A 12,176-nucleotide genomic window follows, 5' to 3' on the forward strand; every position below is an offset into this window, starting at 1 on the left:
TTTTCCATTTTTTGTTTAGTATTCAATCAATTACAATCCCCCGAAGTTGGGATATCAAAGCTAAAAATTTTCAGCATTTAAATTATTTGTTTTTGTACTTTGTATTATGTAAAAATGATAAAATATGCACGTAACATTCGTTATAAAATCAGATTGACATATAGTTTTTTCCATAATGTAGTTTAGAGCTTGAACATGATTTTAAGCTATAATTTTGTTAATTTTGGGTTCATATTCAACAATGTATAGTCCCGGAAATCGATATATCAAACATTTTCAAAGTTTAACCTAATAAGTAGCAAGTAATTACCAAAAGAAATCCGGTTTTTTTTCAGGTTTTCCGATTCTAAACCCACTTTACCAGGTTTCACCCTACCCACTTTGATGGTTCCAAGTTTTCCGGTTCTAGACCCAGTTTACCTGGAACCGAACTGTAACCAGTTCTTATATAATGGTCCGGTTTCCGGTCTTACAAAATCCCGTTAACCTGTTCCAGGTCCGGGTCCATCCGGATGAGTTTGGACCTACTTTCATCCCGACTCTAATTGGTCTAAAGTAACTTCCAACTGCCACTCCACTTGCAAAACAACTACCAATCTACCGCACATGGACACTTACACTATGTAAAAGTTAATTTAATTTACTATATTATTAAAGCGACAGTGGCGGGATGTTTAAAAAAAAAGGTGCTTTCTTTTCAATTTTATGTGGTTCATTTTTCAAATAACACAATCTAAAAAAAAGATCACCCACAAGAGAAAATAAAAGAAACGAAAAGAAGGCATGATGAGACAGACATACTAGGACAAACAAACAAAGAAACAAACGGCTGTTAGTCATGGTAATTAAGACGGTTATGCTTTTTTCCTTTCCCTTGTGCAAATCCATATGTTTCTTGTCTTCCTTCCTTTCATCAGTAAATCAAACAAACACTTGTTTCCAAATTCTGTTATTCTTCTTCTTTTTCATCAGGCATCTCAAATCCTTCCATTCAACAATCTAAAACTCTCTTCCTTTATATGGCATTTCCTGTCAACAGTAAAACATGATAATTTTTTTTTTCTCAAGAAAATGTGATTAACCTTTTATAATGAAAATGGAGAGGAAGAAAAGCAAAGTTTCTTACTGGAGGATAAGTTGGCATGTAGACCACCTGTCGCGGTTGACCAACAAGCATTTGCTGCCCATACTGCCATACATACATATACATTTAGATGTGCATGTGAGATTAGACTTTAGTGTTTTACAAGTAAATTAATAAAAAGAGTGAGTGGAGATACTTGTGGAGCATTTGAGTGAAAATAGGTCTGTGGGGATTGCAAAGGTGTTCCCTGTGGACCAAATATAACAGGCTGATGGGCCGGAAATGCAGGTCCCATTCCCATCTACAAAAGTAATTAACACCCATAAAAATAAAATAAAAAATTATAATTATAATTAGTTAATTACAACTTACCCCAATGCCAAGTGGCATGCCATGCATATGTGGAGGGTAGTAGAAGGACCCATCAGATACCGGAGGAGATGCCGCCCTTACAGGTGCTGCTGCTGCTGCTGATGGAACAAAGCTCTTGGCATTTGGGTTCAGTCTAAATTCCTGGAATCATTTAAATTTGTATGTTATTTATTCCCATTACATATCACCATACTTCCAATTTCTCTTCTTATTAAGGAAGGCATTGTGGAGGTGATATTTCCACTTATGTTTTTTATTCATCCACATAAAAAAAATATATATATGTTTTAGACTTTTATACCCCTCATTTTAATAGAAGAGAGAGAGAGAGAATCATGAGGGGTATAAAAGTCAAAACACCATCTTTTTTAAGTGGATGAATGAAAAACATAAGTGCAGAAATCACCTTCACCTCCCTTAAAAAAACCTACCCTGTAGTCCCATTTTTTTGTTATTAGGACATTGTACTTTTAAAAATCTACCCAATTATAGCAATGTGCGTTCATAATATATGACACCATCCACTTTCGTTTCTTTCTAATTTCTATTACAGCATTGTGCTTTGATAAATCTACTCATTATAACATTTTACTTTCAACTTTTTTTTAGGACATCATACTTTGAAAAATCTGCAATCACAGCCATACTTGGATGACATTGCTATAATTGGTACAACAGTGTAGTGTAGATATATTGAAAAGAAACAAGTAAATGAATATGAACCTTTGCATGAGGGTTCAATGTTGATTTCTCAGAGGTGAGAGAGGCAACTGATGAGGTTGGTGATAATCCAGTTGCAGGGGCAGAAGCAGGAGAAGCATTTCCAGATTCTGAAGAAGCAGAAGTAGGAGGGCGTGCACGGGAGACTCCAACTCCAGTTTGTGGTGTCTTCACACCCTCTGATACTTGACTACAAGTAGAAGTTGAAGTTGAAGTTGTTGTCTTTTCCTCCTGACCTTTAGACTTGGATTTAGATTTAAATTTAGATGGAGGGGCATATGCAGTTGCAGTCGCATTCAGTCCTTTATCACCACTTTCACTTTCTTTTTCTTTATTTGACTCTGTTCCGGGGAAGAAACATAATTATTAATTAAGGGTCTAGTTGGTATGAAGACCATGACAGCAGTTATTAGGAAACTAAAGTCACTTCACATATTTATTTATTATCAGCAAAAGACTAACCCTCAGCTTTTGAACCATGGCTTTGCCTTTGCTGATACAACTGCATTATTAGTTAAACAGCAATGTATTACTTACAAGAAAACAACAGCATATAGCAATCTAAAGAATAAGTTATAAGTTAAGTGGTGAAATACTAAATCTACCATGTGCTTCTCTGTATCCGGATGTTGTTGATTACTCTGATTATCTTGAATCCTTAAACAACAACAAGAACAACAACAACTTAGTGACAAACAATCCAATGTACATACATATAAATATTAAATATAATGACACAATCTTTTGCATACCTGATCTCTACATCCAAAGGAACAGATGGATACAACTCATTTTCATTCACAACATCTCCAAAGGTTTCACTATTTTGTGAATCAAAAACATCCTCGCTTTCATCATAACCACTATCATCAACCCCTCCACGGAAAACCGATGAATATTTAGTTTCTTCATCCAGATCAAACTTATCATGGAAATGAATGCCTCTTTCCTAATTAAAAACAGGGAGTAAAAAGCCATAAGAAAGATTTTTTCATACAAAAATAGTAAATGACATAAAAACCATACCTCGGCTAGATGAAGATCATGGGTGTCCTCACCCTCAATTTCCCTGGCAATTCTTAATGCTTCCCTTTCTAATTCTCTCATTTGAGGACCTCTATCAAGCTTTGTTGTGTACAGCTCCTCATTAAAGGTGCTCTTTACTCCAAATAACGCTGCATTTGCTTCAAATTGATCCCAGCCCCTACAAACAAACAAAAAAAAATGCTTGATTGCTTGGCTAGTTGTAAAATTCACCCAATAAAAGTAGACCAGGAGATAAAGAGCTTGTAACCTGTTCCAATGGCGATCAAATGTATTGTCCAATTCAGGGCATTCTGGATTATCATCATCAGGGACCCAAGGTGACAACTCTCTTTCCAAGTCAACATGTCGGGATTGAGAAATAGAGGAATCTATCATAATGTCCTGCATTTCCTCATGCTGAACCTCATTCTGATACCCGTCTCTAGTTACAGATACACTCTGCCCCATAAAAACACTTCATCAGTATCAGTACATATAATAATAATAATAATAATAATAATAATAATAATAATAATAATATAACCAAACCTACAGCAACAATCCTAACACCTACCCATCTACCAATGGATACAAACACATTATACAACAACACAAGTAAGATGAAGGATTTACAACTAGATATTATTACAGACCTTAGCAACAATCTGCACAAGTTCTTTCGCAGGTATTATTAAGGTTTTAGACGGGGGCTTTTGAACAGAATCTGAAATGTTTTTCTGTCCTCGAGATGAACCAGCCTTTGTTACACGGGCCATTTTCAAGATTATTCCTGCCAAATACCAATCAAAAAGGCATATCATATCATATCATCAGGTAAGTATGCATCAACCATCCAACAAAAATAAAAATAGTATACAAGGTACCAAAATCTTTTTCGGCATTTGTAGAGTGAAAGATTCCAGAGAACACGGATCCATCGATGACCTGGACTTCCACCTGATGCCCAATAAGGCATGTTGTTATATAAACTAGGCGATCCCGTGATGGGCTTTCAACTCCCCCTTTGTTTTGTTAACATGAGAAAACTCAAGTTAGATAGAGAACATGAAATTTGTAAGACAATTATTAAGGAAAGAAAGTTAAACCTGAAGTTGTCATTCTGTTGAAGTTTGATTTTCCAGGCTGAGATTTATTGTCCACTCTAGTCCCTGTTTCTTTTTCACCTCTTCTACGAGCAAATCCATTTGCAGATGATCTGGGCTGTGCAACTTGTTGCGGGTTCATTCTTGAAAAGATCTGGGCTGTGAAAAATGTTGAGGTTAGGGTTCATGTTATCAAATATTGTAATAAGGCTGGAGACTCATGGTATATGTTCCATAATAATAGTCACATTATGCATTGCCTTCTATAGGGATCTTAATCAAGTCTGCACATAAAAGGCATAAAGATCTGCATCTCCAAAGTTTTTAGAACCTGTTGTTAAGTAATTTAAGTACAAGGTCCATATTTTCCTTTCAAACCTTCTTCAAAAGGATGATCCAAGAGCTTGTTCCAACTAACAATGTAATTCAAGAGATCCTAGTGTTTCGTTGGTTTGAATTTCTTGAAATCTAGTCCCTTAGTTGTTTCCCAATCCTTTATCTTCTCTAAAATCTATCCTCTGGAAACTTCCAACTCCCATGAGCATTATGTCTTTTTATGTACATTTAAAGGGTACCTTTGGTAGATTACATTTTGTTCAATATTATACACTTGCTTTGACAAAATTATCCTTTATAAAAGGCCTGGATTTGCACTTTTTTCACACAAACACCAAGTCACCAACCGTTCCGGATAGAGTTACAGTAACAACTTAACCCGCGTTTTACAAGAATTCAAAAATTCTTCACTTAGGCTGCTTAAGAGCAATGAAACTAATAATTCAAAAATATAACTGTATCAGAATCTTAATTCTAATATGTTTAAAAATACAAAAACAATCATATGTTGTAACTGAACTGCTTATATTGAGACTAAAACATTGGCTTAATGGCTTAACTCCTGTTAAGGAGATAAAGCATCAGAAGATATCTTGACCACCTAACTATGCTCAACGGTTTATCACTGCATTTACCCAGTAAACTTTAAAGAAACTCATTGTTCAGAGTTTATCTCTAAGTAACTAAACATCCTTCACACTTATGACTTACCTAAATATGTTTGATCTTTCAATCTCCAGGAATTTGTTAGGCAAAATGAGAAGCGACATGAGAAATCACAAGTGATATTTCATGTGAGACACTAAAACCAAAATGTGTAAAGTTGTTGCATACTATGTTGGTGATTAAATAGTCATATATAAATAATTAAGATAAAGGATGTTCATTTTGCAGCATACAAGTGCAATAACACCATAACTAGTTCACTCACCATGGACCATATGTCAAAATCGTTTAGCTAATTTATTTTCAAAATGGAGCGATACAATTCAGGATTGGGTTTGTGAAGGAAAACTCATCAATATTTGCTAAACAATCCCCTTAATCCTACAACTATAACAAACTCGCAAAGCACGACTTAAGTTCCAAAAGCATCATGAAGATGTATAACTTCTAAATCCCGCAATAATACAAAATTACCTTTTTAACAACAATAGCAACTTCCATTTATTTTCTTCTTGGGGTTTCTATCTTAAAGAACTAAGTGAATTAGTGTGAGCATCGTTTTTAGATAAGGATAGAAACTTGGTCATCTTTCCAAGCTTCTTGTCATTCAGCACTTATTGTAAGCAACTAGAGATGCAGGTAGCTGCTTTAAAGGCAAGTTGATTATACAATAACTTGGGGCACATACTTATTCCTAATCCCCTATTTTAGAACCCTAGAACTCCCATGATCTTCTTCTTGGGTTTTTAAATCTTGAATAACCCATTCGATGAGAGATGTAAGAAAAAACCCTAATCAACTAGTTACAGCAAGCGTTTTAATTCTGGTAGAATCATGAAATAGAGCCAGCAGACTGTAACGCGTGTAAAAACGCAAAACCCCGCATCGAATTTGCGCATCTAAGCTGCATGTAACCGATCCACGCAATTTTACAGACTTACAGTACATATCCACACGCAATCCACTATAAGCAAAATCATTGATCCAAACGATTCATCTAATATATATGCATGACAGTGTACATGAATATACTGAGATATAGGCACACGTACGCGTAGAGCAGAAGAGGGGGTGGGAAATGGGAATAAGGCTTACCGGAAAGATCTGTGAGGCAAGGAAGTAAAAAGTTGATCAGAAGAAGAAAGTGCGTTGAAAGAGGAGGATCTTGGTCGTCGTGATGGGAGATCGAGAGCACCGGCAATGGTTAAAATCAACGAACGATTCTCTCTTTTGTGGACTGATTTCTCGGTGGAAATTTGAAAATAATAGAATGAAACTTCAGCGAATAGAAGTAGCGTGTCATCATTTTTTCCCCCAAATTTACCCACCAAAAGGCTTTAGGTTAGGTTTTCGTTTACCTCTATTTCATCATACCCAATTACCCACACGCTCACCCTCTCTGAAGGCGCGTGGTACTTCCTCTTCGACAACAATGTATTGTACTTTCTAACTACACTGCAAATTTGGTCATGTTGTAAATAAAAAAAAATTAAGATTAAAAATTTTCAATTTAGGTCATGTTTGATAGTTTTTGTTTCACAAAGTGTTGTCTGGTAAAATGTTGTTTATGAAAGTTTTCTGACTGGGAAAAAAATCATGTTGTTTGATTGTACATCTGATTGACCGTGCTGAATGATGAAAAAAAATTAATTATTCAATAAAAAATAAATTTTAAAAAAGTTATTTAAAAAAATTAATAATCCAATAAAAAAGGAAAGAGGTGAGGTTTGTGTATAATTGTCTTTCCAGCCCATTCAGCCAGAAAAATATGATTTTGGGGCTTTTTGGGAAAAACATATCTTATCGGGAAATACCCCTTGTTTTGTGCAAATCAAACAGTCTTTCCGGTCCATTCAGCCAGAAAGATCTGTTTGGACCTAGAAAGATGTGTATCAAACGGGGCCTTACTAGGCCTGGCAATCGTGTCGTGTTCGGGTTGACGTGTCGCGGGTTGGCGGGTTGACGGGTTAAAATATGTCAACCCAAACACGACCCATTTAAATATAAAGGTCACAGGTTGGCGGGTCACGGGTTGGGAACATAAACACATATATGATCCGCCAACCCATTTATTTATACGGGTTACAAGTTGCCGGTTCGTGGGTCAGATTTGGGTTCGTAAGTTAGATTCCATAAATAAAATTGACAATTAAACATGAATAAATTCTTGATGGTTGATGCAAACATATTCGAATTTTAGACACTTAAGTCTTAAACATCCAAAAATAAAATTAGGAACATTCGTAGAAACTTGTTCAAACTAAACATTAATACAAATATAGATAATTCAAGTGCTAAAGTAATAGCCATAATTCTCATTTAGACACTTAAGTCTTAATACTTGATACATAAATACATTTAAAAATAAAATAATTTTTTTATTAAAAATATAAACGGGTTGATGGGTCAACCTGTTTATTTTTTTAGAAACTCATATATGACCAGTTTAATAAACGGGTTGGCGGGTTAGCGGGTTGGCGGGTTGAAAAACTCAACCCAAACCCATTTATTTCGTGTCGTGTCGTGGGTCGTGTCGCGTGTCGTGTCGAGAATTGTCAGTCCTAGGCCTTACGGTGTTTGATTTGAATTTTTAAGAGATTTAAATTTTAAGAAGATCTAAAATTTTAAAAGTTGGATGTTTAATATATTGTTTGGTTGGGGCCTCTGAATTACTGTGTTGAATTATTAAAATAACCATTTTACCTTTTTGTTTTAATTTTTATTGAATTCAATTGTTTGTTTAAAAAATAACCTAATAAATTTCTTAAATACGTATTAAAAAAAATATAAACATCATATAAAATTCAAATTTAGCATAAATCAAAATTAAACACAAATCTAAATCAAACATAAATATTTTTAAATCCACAAAATCATATTAATATCCAAATAAAATCCTACAAATTTAATTTGACCCCAATTGATTCGCAATCTGGTCACGCAAATTATACATGTATTCATTGCCTTGTGAACCTCATTACATATCGTGTATGTTTTGGCCATCATTGTAACATCCCAAAAATCATGACCAAACATTTCATTTTTAATTAGATAGTGATAAATTTACTTACAGGAAACATCATCGATATCACATAAAATCCATAACCCATAGGCCAAAAGTCGTGAAACATGTCATAAGGAAATAATAATGGCAGAGTACAATCCCAAGATCAACATGGTGTGGAAATCATGTGTGTGTAATATGTTGCAGTCAAGCCGACTCCTTTCCCCGTGAGGAAGATGTACCTAAAACCAAAACTAAAAACCGTAAGCACAAAGCTTAGTGACTTCCCCCATCATACCGCATATCATACGAAACATATACTGTCAGGCATACCGGGGTGCCCAACCTACCCCATGCCAGGCATATCTGGGTGCCCGACCTACCCTGTTGAGCATACCGGGGTGCTCAACATTCCCTTGTCAGATATATCGGGGTGTCTGATCTACCCCTCGATCCTAACAAGTAACAACCAAACTTGAGGACCATTCCCCCATTCTACTACCACTATCACATAACATCATACCATGCTAACACAAAACATATCAGGTAGTAGCAACCTATATGGTTATCACAAAGACTATCATCTATCATACAACTTCTACTAGTGGGCCGACATTGTGGCCTTAGACCCACTTCTACTGGAAGGTAACTCACCTTGCAAACTGCGTGTCGAACCTCACGGGGGAATCTCTAACAGCTGCTCTGATGACTCCTAGCTATCATAGATACATAACACTTAATAAGAATCTATAACATTACTCATGGTAAAATGACCATTTTACCCTTCGGCCCAATTGGGACGCACTTAAATCCCAATTCTAGCTTATTAAGCTCAACTCTCCTATGGCCCATTAAGGATTCCCTAAGGGCCCACTCATTGTCCAATTTTGAATTGGACCCTACTTCCCCAAACGAGCCCAAAAATTCCAATTCTAATATCATAGCTCCCAAGGGCCCAATCTTGGCCCAAAAAGGCCTAATACTCAAGTTTCAAATTCCTAAGTTCAAAATGATGCTTTACAGTGGGACATGAGGCCCAAAAGTCCAAGCCCATTCTCTTAGAGCCCAAAAGCCCAATTTTCCCAATATTCATGCATACGCGCAACGTATCTGGCACATACGCCCAGTGTACGCTGGCCTTGACTAAAACGGGGTGTTGACCTATGTGACATCCCCATTTTTACGCCCAGAAAAGACCGATTTTGTTTATTCTTTATAAAAATCAGAGTACCTCTTTTAATAAAAATGTTGTGAAATATGTTCCCGGTAAAACATGATAAATACGTTATCAAAGCATTTCCGAAGAAAGTATTTTTATTCATTTTACAACATTTGGGATGTCATCGTAAATACAGAAATATAAGCATAAACATAACTTACATTCATTATCACTAGTGATTTATATCTCCTTAATCTCTCAGTGTAATGTGATTTCATATCAACACATGTGATATAAATAAACTAAGTGGGTCAGGTTGGGAAACCTGATAAGTACATAGGGTTTTCAACCCACAATAAATAAGTTTATTAACTTTGTCGAACCAAACAAACCCGATTATTCGTTCCCGTTATCCTCAATTTACGTCCTTAAAACATCTAACACAAGGGACCTAGTCTAAGGACTTCCATCGGGGTGACAACACATGCTTCGGGGGTTCCTCAGCAATTCATGTCAAATAAGGCAACCATGTGGGGGATGGAGTACTTCTGGTGAGCACACAGTTCAAATAAACACCTACAGGTTGCGAGCCTGCTAGCGTTCCATTGGACTGTCTAGAATAGTCTGTGGTCGTCATCTATACTCCGCTAGATGACTGGATTATCAATAACATCTATATCGAGGCCTCTCATTATTTTATTTGGTCACACAACAACTATTACATCTACCCATGTTTTACCCAGCACATTTTGTAAATATAAAATACATATACAGTTTAAATCATTTAAAACGTGTATAAAAATATTTCACCCAACATAGACAATAAGTATTCAGACAATATACACACATAGCACGTAATTTATATTAAATATTTCATATCTATGTGTAAGATGAAAGGGATCATGCACTCACACATAAACTTTTTAACATATATTTAACCTTTTAACATATACTTATTACTTTAATTAATACTTGTATTAAAATCATTTTCATGAAAGGAACTATGCACTCACTTGAAAAGGTGGCGATTCCGAACTCAGACAGCGCTTCGCTTCTTAAAAATAATTTCCTTCGACGAAACCTAGTATTATTACCACTAGAGTTTAGTCTATTATTCGTCGAGACTAATTAATAGTCTAGCTATTATTACTATTATATAAGCATTAAATAATACTTATAAAACCCATAATAATAGCCCAAGTACTTATTATAAGTTCCTAATAACGTTACCATAATTAAATAAAAGCTATATTAAAAATAGCATAGGCGTAGCTCACTTACAACGGGTTTTATAGAAAACCGGACTTTGCTTGGAGCAGCGTTCCCGAGCCGAAAAGCTCTTCTTCTCAGATCCGTCGAGCACTCTGGGGCTTCCGCCTCGTGCTAGGGAGGTTCCCTAGGCTTTTCGGGGGGTTTCGGGGCTAGAGAGAGAGAGTAAAGAGAAGAAAGAATGGGAAATGTGTGAAGAAAATGAGGGTGAGAGGGGTTCTATTTATAGGGTGAAATATGGTTGAACTTGGTGTCACATGTCACCATCTGGTGGCAAGACTTGGGGAGAAAACAATGTGCCACGTCACCCATTTTCGCACAACACACTTCCGACTTCTAAAATTCGTAACTTTCACATACGAGCTCCGTTTTTTACGTTCTTTATATCCACATGTAGGTAAAAATAAGATCTACAACTTTCATTTTGACTCTGTCGGCTAATTCTCGATCAATCTTAAATTTAACAGTACGAGGCGATTATACTGTTAAATGTACACGTAAAATTCATAACTTCTACATACAGACTCTGTTTTCGTCTGTCTTTTTACCGTTGATTTCCATTTAATGAGATCTTCAATTCCCATTTAGGTTGTGTAGGCCAAAAACCGTTCAATATAAAATTCGAGTTTCGGGCTATGCACTACTAAGTCAAATCTTAGAAAATTCATAACTTCCTCATACGAAGTCAGATTTGGGCGTTCTTTTTTTGTATGTTCTTGGTTTAATGTATACTACAACTTTGTTTAGATTTCTAAGGTTAAAAAGTCCTCCATCATAAGTTCACTATTTACGTCTCCTGGTGTCGTGCCAGTTTTGTTGTAATACTTCGACGGGTCATAACTTCTTCGTTATAACTCGGATTTCGGCGTTCTTTATATGTACGAAACCCTTGAGACGTATTCTATAACTTGGTTAAGATTATTTATTCTAAATAATCTTTTGTCGAAAAGTCGTTTTTGACTCATATTATCTCTAAATTGACTAGCCCGGATCTACGGGCGTTACAACCTAGTACGCGCGGCGTACTAGGGTCTAGGGAGTACACCGAGCATACTGGTCAGTTTCTCTAAGAATTCATTTATGGCTTAATCCGTTAAGTCTTTTCGTCCATAATATAGATCCAGATCCTTTAAGACCTCCTAAGCCATAAAGTCACAACCTTTATGTGCTTGCAATCATGGTTAAGGTCAAAACATGATCTTGGTCCATATAACAAGCTTCAAGACTAACTAGCACCTGCATGGTTGTTGCTTAACCATCAAGATCCAATTTTTATGACCTTAAATGCATCCAAGAGTCAAACAGGACAACTCTTAAGCTCTGGACACATTAATACCCAAGTATTCTCAACAATGGGGTCTAAAGGTGACCTAAAGTCCCAAAATAAAAAATCTAAGCATGCTATGATCAAGAAAGGAACTCGATACCTCAAAAGGA

The 12,176-nt window shown here is 35.9% G+C and overlaps 1 protein-coding gene across 1 annotated transcript; it reads right to left on the reverse strand.

Moving 5' to 3' along the window:
* Nucleotides 1-673: 673 nt before the first annotated feature.
* Nucleotides 674-6,651, reverse strand: CID3 (CTC-interacting domain 3). Its single transcript, XM_079002717.1, has 14 exons — nucleotides 6,403-6,651; nucleotides 4,309-4,464; nucleotides 4,087-4,224; nucleotides 3,856-3,992; nucleotides 3,471-3,661; nucleotides 3,203-3,380; nucleotides 2,929-3,125; nucleotides 2,782-2,833; nucleotides 2,639-2,678; nucleotides 2,180-2,517; nucleotides 1,457-1,597; nucleotides 1,281-1,385; nucleotides 1,127-1,189; nucleotides 674-1,029 (listed from the first exon to the last, which is right to left on the reverse strand). The coding sequence occupies exons 2-14, from the start codon at nucleotides 4,445-4,447 to the stop codon at nucleotides 1,000-1,002; spliced, it is 1,749 nt and encodes a 582-aa protein (XP_078858843.1). The 5' UTR covers nucleotides 4,448-4,464; nucleotides 6,403-6,651; the 3' UTR covers nucleotides 674-999.
* Nucleotides 6,652-12,176: the final 5,525 nt, after the last annotated feature.

Source organism: Lactuca serriola, chromosome 5, assembly GCF_051521515.1.
Source record: "Lactuca serriola cultivar US96UC23 chromosome 5, Lser_US96UC23_V15, whole genome shotgun sequence".
In the NCBI taxonomy this organism is placed as follows: domain Eukaryota; kingdom Viridiplantae; phylum Streptophyta; class Magnoliopsida; order Asterales; family Asteraceae; genus Lactuca; species Lactuca serriola.